This window comes from Perca flavescens, chromosome 4 (genome assembly GCF_004354835.1).
Source record: "Perca flavescens isolate YP-PL-M2 chromosome 4, PFLA_1.0, whole genome shotgun sequence".
Classification (NCBI taxonomy): Eukaryota; Metazoa; Chordata; class Actinopteri; order Perciformes; family Percidae; genus Perca; species Perca flavescens.
The window spans coordinates 40081331-40101965 of NC_041334.1; the positions used below are offsets into that span (position 1 = coordinate 40081331).

Genomic DNA, 20635 nt, shown 5'->3' on the forward strand with positions numbered 1-20635 from the left:
TGATCAGGTCAGACTGTGGTGGTACTGGGCAGCTCCCAGTATGAATGTGATCAGATCAGACTGTGGTGGTACTGGGCAGCTCCCAGTATGAATGTGATCAGATCAGACTGGTGGGACTGGGCAGCTCCCAGTATGAATGTGATCAGATCAGACTGTGGTGGTACTGGGCAGCTTCCAGTATGAATGTGATCAGGTCAGACTGTGGTGGTACTGGGCAGCTCCCAGTATGAATGTGATCAGATCAGACTGGTGGTACTGGGCAGTTCCCAGTATGAATGTGATCAGATCAGACTGTGGTGGTACTGGGCAGCTCCCAGTATGAATGTGATCAGATCAGACTGGTGGTACTGGGCAGCTCCCAGTATGAATGTGATCAGATCAGACTGTGGTGGTACTGGGCAGCTCCCAGTATGAATGTGATCAGATCAGACTGGTGGGACTGGGCAGCTCCCAGTATGAATGTGATCAGATCAGACTGTGGTGGTACTGGGCAGCTTCCAGTATGAATGTGATCAGATCAGACTGTGGTGGTACTGGGCAGCTTCCAGTATGAATGTGATCAGGTCCCAGTATGAATGGATCAGATCAGACTGGTGGTACTGGGCAGCTCCCCAGTATGAATGTGATCAGATCAGACTGGTGGTACTGGGCAGCTCCCAGTATGAATGTGATCAGTATGAATGTGATCGATCAGACTGTGGTGGTACTGGGCAGCTCCCAGTATGAATGTGATCAGATCAGACTGGTGGTACTGGGCAGCTCCCAGTATGAATGTGATCAGATCAGACTGTGGTGGTACTGGGCAGCTCCCAGTATGAATGTGATCAGGTCAGACTGTGGTGGTACTGGGCAGCTCCCAGTATGAATGTGATCAGATCAGACTGGTGGTACTGGGCAGCTTCCAGTATGAATGTGATCAGATCAGACTGTGGTGGTACTGGGCAGCTCCCAGTATGAATGTGATCAGGTCAGACTGTGGTGGTACTGGGCAGCTCCCAGTATGAATGTGATCAGGTCAGACTGTGGTGGTACTGGGCAGCTCCCAGTATGAATGTGATCAGGTCAGACTGTGGTGGTACTGGGCAGCTCCCAGTATATGAATGTGATCAGATCAGACTGTGGTGGTACTGGGCAGCTTCCAGTATGAATGTGATCAGATCAGACTGTGGTGGTACTGGGCAGCTCCCAGTATGAATGTGATCAGGTCAGACTGTGGTGGTACTGGGCAGCTCCCAGTATGAATGTGATCAGATCAGACTGGTGGTACTGGGCAGCTCCCAGTATGAATGTGATCAGATCAGACTGTGGTGGTACTGGGCAGCTCCCAGTATGAATGTGATCAGATCAGACTGTGGTGGTACTGGGCAGCTCCCAGTATGAATGTGATCAGATCAGACTGTGGTGGTACTGGGCAGCTTCCAGTATGAATGTGATCAGATCAGACTGTGGTGGTACTGGGCAGCTTCCAGTATGAATGTGATCAGGTCAGACTGTGGTGGTACTGGGCAGCTCCCAGTATGAATGTGATCAGATCAGACTGGTGGTACTGGGCAGCTCCCAGTATGAATGTGATCAGATCAGACTGTGGTGGTACTGGGCAGCTCCCAGTATGAATATGATCAGATCAGACTGTGGTGGTACTGGGCAGCTTCCAGTATGAATGTGATCAGGTCAGACTGTGGTGGTACTGGGCAGCTCCCAGTATGAATGTGATCAGATCAGACTGTGGTGGTACTGGGCAGCTCCCAGTATGAATGTGATCAGGTCAGACTGTGGTGGTACTGGGCAGCTCCCAGTATGAATGTGATCAGATCAGACTGGTGGTACTGGGCAGCTCCCAGTATGAATGTGATCAGATCAGACTGTGGTGGTACTGGGCAGCTCCCAGTATGAATGTGATCAGATCAGACTGTGGTGGTACTGGGCAGCTTCCAGTATGAATGTGATCAGGTCAGACTGTGGTGGTACTGGGCAGCTCCCAGTATGAATGTGATCAGATCAGACTGTGGTGGTACTGGGCAGCTTCCAGTATGAATGTGATCAGGTCAGACTGTGGTGGTACTGGGCAGCTTCCAGTATGAATGTGATCAGATCAGACTGTGGTGGTACTGGGCAGCTTCCAGTATGAATGTGATCAGGTCAGACTGTGGTGGTACTGGGCAGCTCCCAGTATGAATGTGATCAGGTCAGACTGTGGTGGTACTGGGCAGCTCCCAGTATGAATGTGTGAATGTGATCAGGTCAGACTGTGGTGGTACTGGGCAGCTTCCAGTATGAATGTGATCAGGTCAGACTGTGGTGGTACTGGGCAGCTTCCAGTATGAATGTGATCAGATCAGACTGTGGTGGTACTGGGCAGCTCCCAGTATGAATGTGATCAGATCAGACTGGTGGTACTGGGCAGCTCCCAGTATGAATGTGATCAGATCAGACTGTGGTGGTACTGGGCAGCTCCCAGTATGAATGTGATCAGATCAGACTGTGGTGGTACTGGGCAGCTTCCAGTATGAATGTGATCAGGTCAGACTGTGGTGGTACTGGGCAGCTTCCAGTATGAATGTGATCAGATCAGACTGTGGTGGTACTGGGCAGCTTCCAGTATGAATGTGATCAGGTCAGACTGTGGTGGTACTGGGCAGCTTCCAGTATGAATGTGATCAGATCAGACTGTGGTGGTACTGGGCAGCTCCCAGTATGAATGTGTGAATGTGATCAGGGCGTTCCTGCAAAAGAGAGGCTTCCTCTCAGTGAAAATCCCTTGAATAAATAAAGGTTAAAACCCCCCTTCCCTAGTTCCTATACCCATATCCTATAACACCTATTTTTTAACTTGGCCTTCATTTTGAGCAGCTACTAACAACTAACACCTGTATAGTTTCCTGACTCCATCTTGCACGGTTGCGAAGCTATAGCTGTGACAAAATCTGTTTGCAGACATATAGGCCCTTTATTTTGGCGTTGTTGGGCAAAAACATCCATAATAATCCTTCAGTAAATTGCAATTTAAATGGTCTGAGGGAAAACTAGACTTCTGCACCTCCTCTTAGCTCTTGCCTTCTCTTGGTTTTCAGGTTTTTGGATAATCTAAACTGTGACAGATGACTTGAAAATAACGTCTTGTTATTCTATGTTTGCGCGGTGTTGTACTTTATAAAACAGGCAGCAGAACGTTTTCAATAAATTATGAAATGAATGCATTGTTTTTTAATGTCTGAAAATGTGTACATACAAGGCAAATTCAGTTAATTCAATATGATATATGATTGTATTCTAAGCACTTTTTTTTGTCGGTGCACTCGTCATTGTGATGACCTTTGTCTGCTGAAATGAAATGTATTTTCCCTGAGCTGAATTGAAAATGTGGGAACAGCAGGGGGAGGGGCTGAGGGCTCTCTCAACCCTGTCTGCCTCTGCTCTGACCTGATTGGCTGATTCGCCAATCTGTCAGGGGGCTTAGAGACGGTGGGCTGATTAAAGTAGCTTACGAAGACCTAGCGAGAGGGGGGAGAGTGTCTGCTGGCATCACACTCTGGTCACCACAGCAATGGCTTCACCATGGAAACACTGCAGCATTCTCCTCCTCTCTCTCCTCCTCCATCTGCAATCGGCCACTTGCCTGGACCAACAAGCTGCTGGCAGGTAGGTGAAGATCCAGAGAGACACAGACAGAGAGCATGAGTAAGCTTGTTGTTTTTTGACCTCATTCGGTGTATCTTTTGGTCATTCGATTTCCATTCCATAAACATAAACATTACAATTTTTAGTTTTTTAATACCTGTTTTTGAAATGAAAATCAAATGGCCAAAAGATGCACTGACCGAGCTCTCGTGACTCTCTAATCTTTGACACTTTGACAAGGTCAGCAAAGATTACTGATGGGTTTCTACTGTTGGAGCCCCACCAGATGGTCGTTTAATTAACTGTGTTTGTTACTTCGATAAAGCTGCATTAGTGATTTTCTTATTTGGTCATTCGGGGGAAGAGGCACAGGCTGAAAACCCTATATCTGGCACACCGTTTGCTTTGTGTTGGTATTTTAAACTCTGGTGGATTTGTGAGGACTATGGTTAACTGCTCCTCAGATCTCTGCAGGGTAAATCCAGACAGCAAGCTAGACTATCTGTCCAATCTGAGCTTTCTGTTGCACGACTAAAACTACTTTTGAATGTCCACATGTTGCACCAAAACAAGTTCCTTCCTGAGACTATTTAGCAGAGGCACCATGGCTTTGTAGAGCAATTAGCGCAGGCCAAGACGATTGTGTTAATAATTTTCAATCTTGACAACAGGTTAATGGTCTACGGGACGACAACACAAGAATTAACAATAAAGAGAGTAAGACATCTTCTTTGTATACATAGTTTAGCACTACTTTTTCTGGAAGAAGTTATCACTACGATCAACTTAATTATTTTCTGGATGATTGTATCATCATAGTCCCTAAATGTAGAAATACAGGAAATGGGATTTCAATAGAAACAAGAGAAATTGTCGGAGGACACCCAGACCAGCCTGTGTGTGTCCCTCTACTTCTTAAACCAAAGTTATACCCTTGAAAATATTCACAACTTTGAGCAATGTTGTTAGTTCTGTGCCGAGTAGGGTTGGGTAGCGTTTGGACCCACCCTCTGCGGTCTCGAGGAAAGAAAACGAACAGATAACAAAGCCAGAGGAGCCAGCGCTGAACTATCATTTTCTTGGTTGCAGTCTCCCAAGCAGGTGTAATTTAGAGTCATCATTAAGTAACAAGACAATCAGGTCAGTAGGAATTCAACATCCTATCACATCAGATATTACTGATGTTGTTTTATTCCAGAACTCATGCACCTGTTCACACTCCCAGACCCGAAACCGATTGTTGAAAAACTGAAAAATTACATAAAAGAAAGGCTCTTTTATAGATATGGTAGCCGTAATATGCTTTTACGTCCGTTTTGGTGAGCCCAGAATGAAAATATGGCATTTTAAAAGTAGCCTACATTTACGGTAGCTAGCTAACGGTGGACTACAGAGAGAGGTGGATATTTTTACGTCCGTTTCGGAGCGACAGAGAAAATATTTCAGTCATATTTTTTACTGTAACTGTAATAGTGTTGTGTAACAGAGAGGAAGTAGCTGCTGTCATCCACCGGCTTAAAAACAGGAAGCAAGTGGTAAAGTAGAACACCAGCTGAATCGTACCACAGGAAAACAATGGTTCTGCTGGCGACGTGTTCCTAGCAATGCTTCTCGGTGTGATCGGCCCCTACGTGGAATAGACTATTTCTCACAGCAGACATGTTGACATGTCATAGTAAGAAAAGCCCTGGTGTATTCAAAACCATTACTGATGGCTGCATTCCACATAGGAGAGGTCCTGGTATTGTGCATGCTGACTCTGAAATATCTTACTGGGACACTTGATGGAACTGAGCCATCGTTAAGGTTATCAACTTCAGCTGTGCTTTTCCTACTATGACAAGTCAACATGTCTGCTGTGAAAAAGGACCATTTGGTGCTCTTATACGTTCTGATTTGCTACTGTCATAATTACAACAGCAAGTCGTAATTGCTGATCGTACAAACGACTTATGAAGTCGTTTTTCGGCGGCGGACAGTCTCGGCTAAGTCCTCTGTGAATCGGCAGAGTTGGTGAGTATTCTCTGTGAGCTTGTCATTAAACTTGAGCTAAAAGGAGAGTGAATACTGCTCTTAATCAAATGGATACAAACCAGTATCCCAGTTATCCCAGTTATGTGATAGTACGTCTGACTTTCATGCAGGTGTTTGTGTCCTGTTGCAAACCCCAAGTTAACATTCACGTTTTTTATTAACCATGATTGTTCCCAAACCATGAGTAAGTGTTTAGTTGCCTCACCCTTACCATGCCTTAACCATTTACTTATCATGATTACCCAACCTGAACCGCATCGTAGTAGCAGATATTGTACAAAGCGACAATTCTATAAAAAAAAATCTGTATGCATTATCCGGGCTTTTACAGAATCATTCAGTATCAACGTTCTCGCTGATTGCGTTGACGTGAACAAAACACAAATGGGATGATAATGTCGATCTGTGTCTGCCGTTTGTGGTGTGACATTTTGCTCCAGTGTGCAGCTGCTAATGGTGAAAGAAGGGAGAAGCTGCAAAATCTCCTTTTGGCTGAGAGCCATGCACCTCATCCTTTATGACCTGTGTGTGTGTGTGTGTGTGTGTGTGTGTGTGTGTGTGTGTGAGATTATGTCATCATTGCAATCCCACAATCCACAGTCCTGTCCTCATAAACAAGAGGAGCTAATCCGTTATTTTTTGGCTGTCATTGAGTCGAGAGGAGGATTTGACGACTCTATGCCTCTTGTTCTAAACAAAGCAAAATAATAATACAATTAATATGTGCTGAGAAAAATGTGAAATGGGACAGTTGGGTTTAGGTAAAGAAGAACGGGACAGTTGGGTTTAGATAAAGAAGAACGGGACAGTTGGGTTTAGGTAAAGAAGAACAGGACAGTTGGGTTTAGATAAAGAAGAACAGTTGGGTTTAGTAAAAAGAAGAACAGGACAGTTGGGTTTTAAAGAAGAACAGGACAGTTGGGTTTTAGAGGACAGTTGGGTTTAAAGAAGAACGGGACAGTTGGGTTTAGTAAAGAAGAACGGGACAGTTGGGTTTAGGTAAAGAAGAACAGTTGGGTTTAGGTAAAGGACAGTTGGGTTTAGATAAAGAAGAACGGGACAGTTGGGTTTAGGTAAAGAAGAACGGGACAGTTGGGTTTAGGTAAAGAAGAACGGGACAGTTGGGTTTAGATAAAGAAGAATGGGACAGTTGGGTTTAGATAAAAAGAAGAACAGTTGGGGGACAGTTGGGTTTAGGTAAAGAAGAACGGGACAGTTGGGTTTAGATAAAGAAGAACAGTTGGGGGACAGTTGGGTTTTAGATAAAGAAGAACGGGACAGTTGGGTTTAGATAAAGAAGAACGGGACAGTTGGGTTTAGGTAAAGAAGAACGGGACAGTTGGGTTTAGATAAAGAAGAACGGGACAGTTGGGTTTAGGTAAAGAAATTGGGTTTAGGTAAAGAAGAACGGGACAGTTGGGTTTAGGTAAAGAAGAGTTGGGTTTAGATAAAGGACAGTTGGGTTTAGATAAAGAAGAACGGGACAGTTGGGTTTAGATAAAGAAGAGCGGGACAGTTGGGTTTAGATAAAGAAGAACGGGACAGTTGGGTTTAGATAAAGAAGAACGGGACAGTTGGGTTTAGATAAAGAAGAACGGGACAGTTGGGTTTAGGTAAAGAAGAACGGGACAGTTGGGTTCAGATAAAAAGAAGAACGGGACAGTTGGGTTTAGTAAAGAAGAACAGGAAAGAAGAACGGGACAGTTGGGGGTTTGGGTTTAGATAAAGAAAAGAAGAACAGTTTGGTTTAGACGGGACAGTTGGGTTTAAAGAAGAAACAGGACAGGATAAAGAAGAACAGTTGGGTTTAGGGGACAGTTGGGTTTAGGTAAAGAAGAACGGGACAGTTGGGTTTAGATAAAGAAGAACGGGACAGTTGGGTTTAGATAAAGAAGAACGGGACAGTTGGGTTTAGATAAAGAAGAAGGAGCAGGACAGTTGGGTTTAGATAAAGAAGAACAGGACAGTTTTGGGACAGGGAGTTGGGTTTAGGTAAAGGAAGTTGGGTTTAGATAAAAAGAACAGGACAGTTGGGTTTAGATAAAGAAGAACGGGACAGTTGGGTTTAGATAAAGAAGAACAGGACAGTTGGGTTTAGTAAAGAAGAACAGGACAGTTGGGTTTAATAAGAACAGGACAGTTGGGTTTAGATAAAGAAGAACGGGACAGTTGGGTTTAGATTGGGGGACAGTTGGGTTTAGGTAAAGAAGAACGGGACAGTTGGGTTTAGTAAAGAAGAACAGGACAGTTGGGTTTAGGTAAAGAAGAAGCAGGACAGTTGGGTTTAGATAAAGAAGAACGCAGGACAGTTGGGTTTAGGTAAAGAAGAACGGGACAGTTGGGTTTAGATAAAGAAGAACAGGACAGTTGGGTTTAGATAAAGAAGAACAGGACAGTTGGGTTTAGGTAAAGAAGAACGGGACAGTTGGGTTTAGGTAAAGAAGAACAGGACAGTTGGGTTTAGGTAAAGAAGAACGGGACAGTTGGGTTTAGTTGGGATAAAGAAGAACAGGACAGTTGGGTTTAGGTAAAGAAGAACGGGACAGTTGGGTTTAGGTAAAGAAGAACGGGACAGTTGGGTTTAGGTAAAGAAGAACGGGACAGTTGGGTTTAGATAAAGAAGAATCTGATTGGTGGAGTGCTAGCCCTTGACTAGCCAATCAGTGGCTGCCAACGCCAGTATCTTGTTATTACTTGCCGTGGTATTCTATTCAAGGACTGACCACAGAGTGCTCTGTGTTTACCAGGTCTACAGAGATGGTCCCTCATTTTTTGGGGCGACAACACAGATTAGCGCCACCTGCTGTTATGGAAACGTATTACGTCTCGCGCAAGCAATGTTTGTCATTTTGCAGAGATAATGTAAGGGTCTCCAGGGCTTCTGTAAGAGGTGACTGTTACACTCCATTTAGGAAGACTTAATTTGGTCAATCAGCTTTTGATTTACAGCTGTAGAAAAGTGGAACTTAATTCCACTTCACATTAGAGACTGTGCAAGTCTCAGCATTTTTAAATTTGCCCTTAAAGACTTGGCTGAAGGCGAATCAACTATGTGATCATTGATCTTTTTATAACATGGAATGTATATTTGTATTTTGATCTATATGTGAGTAATGCTTGTCACATGTTGTTAAATTTCTATCTGTTTTGATAGTATTTTCTATATTGTCCTTTTATCTCCCTTGCCCAGGGACCACAGATGTAAATTAGCTGTATAGCTAACTCTGGTACAGGGCCTGAACTGTGCATGGTCCCTGACAAATAAACTAATAAAATACAAAAAACATGTACGCTCAAGTCGGCGTCTCTTCGGTTTGTTCTGAGAAACTTTTTGGACCTCGGGGAGACTGATCAGTCACACTGGCTGTACTGCTGACGATCGGCCACCTGGTTGGTGTATTAGGGGCTTTAAACGCTAATCTGTTGGGTGAACTTCTGGGTTACAGGTTCATCTCCCACTCTCTATTTCTAACCTTCATAATTGATTTTTGTTGAGGGTGATATATTATGTCATTATGTTACTTTACATGCTCTCTCATTTGACTCCTGGTTCTCTCAACTCTGTCTAAATATGCACTTGTTAGTTATTAATGCACTTTTTGTTTTGGTTTCTTTACTGTTTTTAAACATGTAAACTGAGGTTGACTTGTTATTAGAGCTGTCAAACGATTAATTATTTTTTAATCGTGTTTAATCGCATGTTTTATCACATGATTAAAATTCTATTATTTTGCATTTCAGAACAGTTTATAAGTACATATTAACAATGGAAAGCAATTCTTACCAGTGTATCTTGATTGGGAATCAAATGAATGCAAAGAAAGTGACTTTATGAACTTGACTTTAAGATTTGTATTTGTTTATTATTCATTTATTTAATGTAAACAAAAGAAAAACGTGTGAATCTAGTCACACATTTGAATCTAGAGTCAATATAGTGTGCAGTAACTACTAGTAATTACTCACTGATGTCCAGTGATCCCCTTGCATCACTTTGCAGCAGTTCCAGTGTGGCTGCTTTCTCCGTGGAGTTCAGGCTGTGTATTCAGTGTGTGTGAAACTGCTGTACAGGCTGTCCCCCTCGATGGCAATATATATATATATATATATATATATATATATTACATTATTATTATTGTGAAGGGAGCCAAACTGTGGAACTGGCTAACTACAAATATAAAGGCTATACCCAAATTGTCCACCTTTAAAAAAACTAATAAAAGCATGGTTAATACAGCAGCAGCAGTGTGATCATGCCATATGAAATACATAGCTGTGTGTATGTGAGGTGTGCATCTGTGTGAGTCCGAGTTAATGTGTTTATTTACTACACTTATTTTTATTGCTGTTAACTGTTTTTTGGACATTTTATTGTATTCACTGTAAAATTTGACTTCTTCTATTATTTGAACTGTTAAAAGCCCTCCTAGGGATACGTGTTGCGAATTAGCCATGGCTACAAACACTGTGATACAGGCATCGGATTGTTATTTCTGTAATAATCTATGTTTTTTTTGCATCTGTCCCTATTTAAATAAACTACAAATAAATAAAATAAATTACATGTCATTTTAGCTGACGCTTCTATCCAAAGCGACTTACAATTGATCAGATCAGAGTTTGCACGCCTCTGGGAGTAACTAGGGGTTAAGTGTCTTGCTCAGGGACACATTGGTTGATGTATCACAGTGGGAATTGAACCTGGGTCTCCCACACTGAAGGTATGTGTCACTATCCACTGCTCCATCACCACCCCTTAATATGGGTCAGAACACGCCAACCGTAGTCTTTAAGACCCGAGACTTCTACGATGCTGACACGTCTGCAGTTAGTTGCCACCCATTTCGCAAGAGCTGTAGTAATTTTTGGGGATTTGGTTTCAACCACAGGTTGGCAGAGATGGCAAAAGTACTCATTTCTCGTACTCAAGTAGAAGTACAGATACTTGTGTTAAAAAGTACTTATTTAACTTCTTTACTCAAGTAAAAGTAACAAAGTACAGGCTTGGAAATTTACTTAAAGTAAAAAAGTAAAAGTAGCCTGACGAATGAATATAAGGCCAAGGATGATTGGGAATGTCTTGCTGCGTGTCTGCTGAATCTCTGGGATCTCTCATGTCTCCATCCATACTACTAGTGCTAACGGTACCACCATCATGCTGCAAGGATTTGCCGATAATTAATACCGCCGAGTCTGTCGAGTCGTCTTGTAGTGGTGCGTCAAGTATATTATCAATTAGATTGAATTCGGTATTTATGACGCGAAAAATAATAACGGTAACTCCAGTGAAATGATTTGAAACTTGTTAACGAGGACTAGATTAGGACTGGATTTAAAGCTGACCATTCTGGTTTCTAACTTCGCCCCCCCAGGTGTGTCTGTTAAAACATGGACGGAGACAACTTCTCTCTTTTGATGCTTTAATCAGATCAAGCAACGTGCAACCTAGCTAACAGGTGAAGAACACAAACAACAACACTAGCTAACTTTACTTTAGGTTTGCAAGAACTATAGACCAATACAACAACAGGCTTACATGAACTGACAACTGAAGTTATACGACTTACAGTTCTCAAGGACACACACACACCATCTAACTGATTATCCTCCGGGCAGATTGGGTCTTTCTCTTTTCTCTCATTTGTTTCTCCGTGTGGATCGCCGTGTGAGGCGCGTGTCCGCGCTATTTTCCGACATGCACTCAAAATCACTCCTGATAGACGACCCTACAAAACTAAAGTAACGAGCCAATTAGAGTAGAAAGTACCGATATTCGTGTTAAAATGTAAGGAGTAAAAGTAAAAAGTCGCCACTAAAATAAATAGTAAAGTAAAAATATCTGAAAAATCTACTTAAGTACAGTAACGAAGTATTTGTACTTCGTTACTTCCCATCTCTGCAGGTCGACGACTATCACTCTCCAAAATAGTGCTTTGCCTGAGCTCGCTAGCCTCAACCTGAGTCACGTTGACTGTCCTATGCTTAGCTCGTAGCTGGTAGCTCAGGCTTGACGTGCTATGGCGATATTTTAATTTGGTTTTACACAATGTGCTTTCGACTTGTCTACGAGCCGTCCGGGAGTTTTGGAAAATAAAAAGCTCCATTCAGAATTGTGTTGCTGCTGTCTTTCTCCATCATGTCTGCAGCCTGCAGCAGCAGGATGTGTTAGGAGGAAGTATGGCAAAGTGCGGCAAAGGGTCAAAATAGTAGCCTGTTAGGCACGACGCGAAGCTGAGCGAAGTAAAAATAAATTAATAAATGGCGGCATGCGATTAAAAGAAATTAACGATTAACACGTTAATGCTGACAGCCCTACTTGTTATTGAACATTTAATCCTAATCCAACAGTCATTATTCATTGGTTATTATATATTACTTGTTACTGTAACAATTTATTTCTCTTTGATCTGATCCACCATGTTTCTTGTCACATACTGTCAAATGATAATGAGTCAGAATAACATTTGGATTGTGTGATTGTTGAATGTAACTTGAAAAAAGATGACTTATATTCATGTTATTTATTCTGTTCACAGTGTTGCTGTCTCTCCAGTCCACGGTAAGATCTATCTATCTATCTATCTATCTATCTATCTATCTATGCATCTATCTATCTATCTATCTATGCATCTATCTATCTATCTATGCATCTATCTATCTATCTATCTATCTATCTATCTATCTATCTATCTATCTATGCATCTATCTATCTATCTATGCATCTATCTATCTATCTATCTATCTATCTATCTATCTATCTATCTATCTATCTACCTACCTACCTATACTGTATATCCATCTATCTATCTTTTTTGACTTGTAGCTCTTCCCATAAACCCCTCTGATGGATTGTTGTTCCCCAAGCTCAAAGTTGGAAAATAATGGGTTATAATAATAGGTTTGTATGACAATCATTCAATTAGTTCTTTATTAGTTTGTAGCGAGCTCCTCAAAAACTACCCAAAACAACACCACCAACAATAGGGGAAAAGAACCTAAGAACAGTCATGTTTCATAGTATTCTTTCAGTACTGCAGCAATACAGCAATATACACAAATCCCCTGCGACAAAATGCATGAAAGTATCAAGGATTATATCATCATATTTCATTATGGAAAGTATACCTAACTGTGCATTGTGCTGGTGTAACCCTGAATATCTGTATACGTATGTTACTTGCTGTTACTATTTACAGTAACTGGTTTCTCAGGTGATGTGTACACACTAATGGTTAAAGGTCCTATGACATGCTGCTCTTTGGATGCTTTTATATAGACCTTAGTGGTCCCCTAATACTGTATCTGAAGTCTCTTTTATATAGACCTTAGTGGTCCACTAATACTGTATCTGAAGTCTCTTTTATATAGACCTTAGTGGTCTCTTTTATATCCCCTAATACTGTATCTGAAGTCTCTTTTATATAGACCTTAGTGGTCCCCTAATACTGTATCTGAAGTCTCTTTTATATAGACCTTAGTGGTCCCCTAATACTGTATCTGAAGTCTCTTTTATATAGACCTTAGTGGTCCCCTAATACTGTATCTGAAGTCTCTTTTATATAGACCTTAGTGGTCCCCTAATACTGTATCTGAAGTCTTTTATATGCTTTTATACTGTATCTGAAGTCTCTTTTATATAGACCTTAGTGGTCCCCAAATACTGTATCTGAAGTCTCTTTTATATAGACCTTAGTGGTCCCCTAATACAGGATACCCAGGGCTCGGTTTACACCTATCACCATTTCTAGCCACTGGTCAGGCTGGGGGAACTCATATTAATGTTAAAAAAACCTCATAAAGTGACATATTCATGCCATGGGACCTTTAAGCATGGTTGGCGTAGGCAAATTAAATGGCTGCTTTGGGGCATTAGAGGGCTCCTCAAAAAAGAGCTAATGTAAGGTGCAACCTTGTGTGTCCAAAATGTCAACTTTTCAGGAACTATAAAATAAGTGTTTGTTGTAGTCTTTGTGCATTTTGGCTTCATGTGTATGTTTTGTGAGACGTTACTTTGCCTTTAAATTACACATATATTGTTAAACCCATATGTGACTTCCTCTGGTCATTGTCTGTCTTTCCAGATGAAGGGATTGCACAGAGTGAGGGAGGGATGTGGATGGACGGGGGTTTGATGTCTGCAGACCAACCATTTAAACGACTGCAGGTAAACTATAAGCAGCTAAATACAGCAGTTAAAATCATGCATTCAAAATTGCATCGCGGTGCATTTCACCGGTACCTGCGTGGTGTCTGTCAGCCTGTTTATGTTATGTTAGCGAGCTAACTTTAGCACAACTGCCCACAAAGTACTGCTCGCTGGAGAAGTGCTAATTTCAAAATGTTTTTTGTTTTTTTTAAATTTTATTTTATAAATATATATATATATATATATATATATATATATATATATATATATATATATAGGGTTGCTACATTGTTATTGTTCGAGATGAATAAAATAAAATAAAAATTTAAATAAAAAATAATGAGCATAATATGGGCACTTTAAGTAAAGAAAAACGTAATAAAAGGAAAGAAGTACACATGGTATAAGCAGGAATAACCAGGAGTCAGGAGTTTCTCATCAACATTCATGTGTAATAATATGTTAATAACATGTTAATAACATTAGCTTCACAAAAGTACACGTGGATATTTTAGATATATTGGATTTTTCTCACTTTGTTTCTGTCTCTGCCTCCTCTCCAGCCTCCACATGTGTCACGGAGGAAGATACTTCAGGTGCAAGGAGCTGCAGTTCCCTTCCCTCCTCTCAAGGTGGCGTTGTCCCAAGCATTAACCAGCTACTGCAACAAAATACACACACACACACACACACACACACACACACACACACACACACACACACACACACACACACATTGTTTTCCAATATATAATATATATATATAATATATATAATATATAATATATATAATAAGATTATTGTAGTCTGTGCTTTATGGTAATAAAGCATGATTATAGTGTTTATGTAGGCCTATACATAAGGCCTACCAGACTCTGGTACACTAGCCTGGTTCTACCAGACTCTGGTACACTAGCCTGGTCCTACCAGACTCTGGTACACTAGCCTGGTTCTACCAGACTCTGGTACATTAGCCTGGTCCTACCAGACTCTGGTCCACTAGCCTGGTTCTACCAGACTCTGGTACACTAGCCTGGTCCTACCAGACTCTGGTACACTAGCCTGGTCCTACCAGACTCTGGTACATTAGCCTGGTCCTACCAGACTCTGGTCCACTAGCCTGGTCCTACCAGACTCTGGTACATTAGCCTGGTCCTACCAGACTCTGGTCCATTAGCCTGGTCCTGCCAGACTCTGGTCCATTAGCCTGGTCCTACCAGACTCTGGTCCATTAGCCTGGTCCTGCCAGACTCTGGTCCATTAGCCTGGTCCTACCAGACTCTGGTCCATTAGCCTGGTCCTGCCAGACTCTGGTCCATTAGCCTGGTCCTACCAGACTCTGGTACATTAGCCTGGTCCTACCAGACTCTGGTACATTAGCCTGGTCCTACGAGACTCTGGTACATTAGCCTGGTCCTTTACATTTCATTTGTACAGAGAGTCTGACCTCTCTGCATTGACAAGTGTCGGCTTAGCATCGCTAGCGTTAGCCTTAGCATCCCTAGCGTTAGCCAACTCCTTCACCACTAACGGAGCGAGCTGGAAAATCAACTGTTCCTGAACCCCGTGGGGAGGAGGGCCACGACATCATGGCCCCCAACACAACTCAGCAAAGATTGTTCCTTCTCGCTCCGGCTTTAACTTCTGGATATTTAACTTCGGTCGCATCTTTCTCCGCCGCCATTACAGAACTACAACTCAAACTAGCGCACAACCTCAACGTCACCGTTCTCAGCCACCCCCTCTGATCGCTGATTGGACCGGTAAAGATTGGCCGGAGAAAACCAAAGACTATACCGCAAACCCAGACGATGTACTGAAGGGAGGACAGGCTATGTGTCAATGTCAATGTCCAATAACGCTGTGGTCTCGGCCCAGCAGGTGTTGTCCAATGGGGAGCCATGCGTCCTGTTCCAGGCCAGGAAGCTGTCTCTCCGCTACGAGAAGCAGAAGCAGTTGGATCTGACGGAGAGAGCCTTTTCTCCTCAGCAGCCTGTCGACACCAGCCAGTCTGTCTGCCGCCAGGATAAGGCCACGTATGTACACCTGTCTGTCTGAGTGACCTGTCTATCTACCTGTCCGTCTGACACAAAGCTTTAAAAGCAACAGAAAACATATGTGATTTAGTTGTAGCTGTTTTCTGACTTTCTGTCTGACTGTCTGTCTCTCTCTCTCTCACTCTCTGTCTGTCTGTCTGTCTGTCTCTCTCTCTCTCACTCTCTGTCTGTCTGTCTGTCTGTCTGTCTGTCTGTCTGTCTGTCTGTCGGTCTGTACCAGACTGATTATGAGGTTTGGAGACGTGGAGGATTTCAGAGGCCTGTCTATCAGGTCAGTGATACCATCTGTTCGCTAAATATTGCCCTAAAATACAACTTTATTTAAAATTTTTCTTTTGTAACATTTTGAAACACACTCTCAGATCAGTCTGGCATCTTGAGATAGAGAAAATTTGGAGCCGTTCGCCAAACAACCGACCAATCAGCGTTGGTTTTGAGGCGGGTTTAGGTGTGAACCAATGAGAAGCGACTGTTCAGTCTAAACAACGTGGAGGCTTCCACGGATGAGATGAGCGTAGCTATCGCAGCAAGTTTTATCTGAATTAGAAAGTAGTCCTTCATTGAAAGAAGAGCAAAAAACAGTACTGGAGGCTTTTCTCGGAGGAAAAGATGTTTGATCTGATTGGTTGATTTGGCCCGTCTATCACCAACTACAGGTGGGGATAGACAGATGGTTTATCCAATCAGCTAACCAGTATATTAACCCCTTCCCAAAAGTTTTCCAACGGAAAGTTCCCAGATGGTTATGCCGAGCAAATGCGAAGTAGAGGGTGACATGAAAATACTACTCGTCATATCCTGATCACGTGACTGCCCCCTAAAAACATTCTGTACTGCAAAATCCCGACAGAAAGACTCCCAAATCCTGTCCTGCTTCCGTTTGGTTCCCCAACATAGTATTACCTGCAGGCCTATAGGTAACATACATTACCTACAGGTCTAGGTAACATACATTACCTGCAGGTCTAGGTAACATGCATTACCTACAGGTCTAGGTAACATACATTACCTGCAGGTCTAGGTAACATGCATTACCTGCAGGTCTAGGTAACATGGGTTACCTGCAGGTCTAGGTAACATGTATTACCTGCAGGTCTAGGTAACATACATTACCTACAGGTCTAGGTAACATGCATTACCTACAGGTCTAGGTAACATACATTACCTGCAGGTCTAGGTAACATGCATTACCTGCAGGTCTAGGTAACATGGATTACCTGCAGGTCTAGGTAACATGTATTACCTGCAGGCCTATAGGTAACATACATTACCTACAGGTCTAGGTAACATACATTACCTGCAGGTCTAGGTAACATGCATTACCTGCAGGTCTAGGTAACATGGATTACCTGCAGGTCTAGGTAACATGTATTACCTGCAGGTCTAGGTAACATACATTACCTACAGGTCTAGGTAACATGTATTACCTGCAGGTCTAGGTAACATACATTACCTGCAGGTCTAGGTAACATGTATTACCTACAGGTCTAGGTAACATGTATTACCTACAGGTCTAGGTAACATGTATTACCTGCAGGTCTAGGTAACATGTATTACCTGCAGGTCTAGGTAACATGTATTACCTACAGGTCTAGGTAACATGTATTACCTGCAGGTCTAGGTAACATGTATTACCTGCAGGTCTAGGTAACATGTATTACCTGCAGGTCTAGGTAACATGTATTACCTGCAGGTCTAGGTAACATGTATTACCTGCAGGTCTAGGTAACATACATTACCTACAGGTCTAGGTAACATGTATTACCTGCAGGTCTAGGTAACATGTATTACCTGCAGGTCTAGGTAACATACATTACCTGCAGGTCTAGGTAACATGGATTACCTGCAGGTCTAGGTAACATGTATTACCTGCAGGTCTAGGTAACATACATTACCTGCAGGTCTAGGTAACATGTATTACCTGCAGGTCTAGGTAACATGTATTACCTGCAGGTCTAGGTAACATGTATTACCTACAGGTCTAGGTAACATGTATTACCTGCAGGTCTAGGTAACATGTATTACCTGCAGGTCTAGGTAACATGTATTACCTGCAGGTCTAGGTAACATGTATTACCTGCAGGTCTAGGTAACATGTATTACCTACAGGTCTAGGTAACATGTATTACCTGCAGGTCTAGGTAACATGTATTACCTGCAGGTCTAGGTAACATGTATTACCTGCAGGTCTAGGTAACATGTATTACCTACAGGTCTAGGTAACATGTATTACCTACAGGTCTAGGTAACATGTATTACCTACAGGTCTAGGTAACATGTATTACCTGCAGGTCTAGGTAACATGTATTACCTGCAGGTCTAGGTAACATGTATTACCTGCAGGTCTAGGTAACATGTATTACCTGCAGGTCTAGGTAACATGTATTACCTGTAGGTCTAGGTAACATGTATTACCTGCAGGTCTAGGTAACATGTATTACCTGCAGGTCTAGGTAACATGTATTACCTGCAGGTCTAGGTGATTTCATTACTTAATTCCTAACGTGGAGATCTTCTCACACTCAAAGCACACATTTATCGATTTAAGGTAGGTTAAGAATTGCTGCCTTCCGCATTCTAAGTAGCCTAGAAATGCCTCGCAATCTTTGGGCGCACTCACCGCATTGCAGCGTCATTTTTAAATTTAATCTCGAGCTCAATTTAGTAAAAAAAAAGTTTATAACATATATAATTCTTGAGCGACATCTTGAGATGCCAATAAATTCACAAAAACCTCTACTATCCCCACAGGGCAGGCACAGTGCTGGCTATACTCACATTTTTATTCATTTACATTAGTAAGCTACAGGACAGCGTCTTTCAAAACATGACCTGCACGAAAGAGAAAAAAAGAAAATATGAATGCGTCATTGTACCCAGCACATTTCAAACCAAACTGACGCCTATGCGCGGGACTCCAGCGGGAATACTGTGACCTGCGGGATTCCCGAAAAACTGTCACCCTCTAATGCACGTGTCAAACTAAAGGCCCGCGGGCCAAATCTGGCCCCTTGCAGGTTTAGATCAGGCCCGTATATCAATTTGGGTTCACAATAGATTTTGGCCCTCCTAGTTGTACGCCAAATCAAAAACACAGGACAGTGTTTTTTTAAACTGTAATTACTTGACATTCAAAGCAGACATTTGGCAGATTTGCCGACTCTGAGACTCAGAAATTTCCCCAGAAGAAGCAGAGAGAGAGTTTTAATATTCAGGCTGAGAAACAGGTTGTTGTTAAAAAAATGTAATCATTGTTTTGCTTGATTTGCTAAATTCTACGATGGCTAAGAAACTCTTTTGATGACTTTTGTAGGGCTTCATGTCAACAAAAATGCGACAAAAAGTGTACAAAAATGTCGGTAAAAGCAACAAATTTACAAAAATATGACAAATGTCTGAGAAAGCCACAAAAAAGTCGGAACAAAAATAACAAAAATGAAGAAAAAAGCTCCCAAAATATAAAAAAAAAGTGACATGCAGTAACAAAACCACGCTAATAAACTCTCCATGTCTGGCCCTTGGTGTGATTCTCTTTTTCCAGTGTGGCCCTCTGGGAAAATGAGTTTGACCCCCCCTGCTCTAATGCGACCCAATCCATCTGGCGGAGTCAGGTTACTTACTGTATAATGCACCTGAAAAGTAGAATGTACAGTTTGGACTGAAGGTGTCCTCTGGTCTAGAGCTGTAATCGGGTACTAAAAGTACGGCCCGAAAAGGCCCGAGCCCGACAGAGTTCGGCCCGAGCCCGACCCGTACATTTTGATTGACAGCTTTTTAAAAGCCTGAACCCGTTTCCAGCCCGACTGTAAAGACGTCTATCAGCATCATTAGAGGGTCGGACACGCGCTTCACACCGCGAGGGCACACGCACCACTCGGCGGAGAAGGGAGAGAAAATTAGTCCTTTATACATGTTTTAACATCATTTATTCATGTCTAACGGAGGCCACTTGGAACATAGAAATGAATTAAGTCCTCCAGAGACCAGCCTCCGTTTCATCTCCTCAGGATCCATTTTCACGCTAATCTGAAACGCATCACCTGACCTCTCATTTACCACGCAGCCCGAGCCCGAGCCCGGCCCGAGCCCGTGAAAAATACTGGAAAAAGAGAATCCCACCAAGGGCCAGACATGGAGAGTTTATTGCCGTGGTTTTGTTACTGCATGTCACTTTTTTTATATATTTTGGGAGCTTTTTTCTTCATTTTTGTTGGTTTTGTTCCAACAATTTTTGTGGCTTTCTCAGACATTTGTCATCTTTTTGTAAATTTGTTGCTTTTTCCGACATTTTTGTACACTTTTTGTCACATTTTTGTTGACATGAAGCCCTACAAAAGTCATCAAAAGAGTTCCTTAGCCATCGTAGAATTTAGAAAATCAATAAATTCACAGCCTGAATATTAAAACTCTCTGCTTCTTCTGGGGGAATTTCTGAGTCTCAGAGTCGGCAAATCTGCCAAATGTCTGCTTTGAATGTCACGTAATTACAGTTTAAAAAAACACTGTCCTGTGTTTTTGGTTTGACGTACAACTAGGAGGACCAAAATCTATTGTGAACCCAAATTTATATACGGGCCGCATCTAAACCTGCAAGGGGCCAGATTTGAAATTACGCCTGAATGGGTTCCGTCGGGTTCGGACTTAAAGGTCTTCAGCTCTACTCTGGTCCCTCTCTGGTCCCTCTGGTCCCTCTCTGGTCCCTCCGATCCCTCTATGGTCCTTCTATGGTCCCTCTCTGGTCCCTCTGGTCCCTCTGGTCCCTCTATGGTCCCTCTATGGT

The 20635-nt window shown here is 42.4% G+C and overlaps 1 protein-coding gene across 1 annotated transcript in view; it reads left to right on the top strand.

The window, feature by feature from the left end:
• The window catches only part of atp6ap1la (ATPase H+ transporting accessory protein 1 like a), a 27687-nt gene that overhangs the window by 3062 nt on the left and 3990 nt on the right, over positions 1-20635 (top strand). Inside the window, exons 2-6 of the mRNA XM_028576972.1 lie at positions 12189-12211; positions 13734-13816; positions 14362-14430; positions 15680-15834; positions 16076-16126. Coding sequence (XP_028432773.1) covers positions 12189-12211; positions 13734-13816; positions 14362-14430; positions 15680-15834; positions 16076-16126 — 381 coding nt within the window. The remainder of the gene's footprint in view (positions 1-12188; positions 12212-13733; positions 13817-14361; positions 14431-15679; positions 15835-16075; positions 16127-20635) is intronic.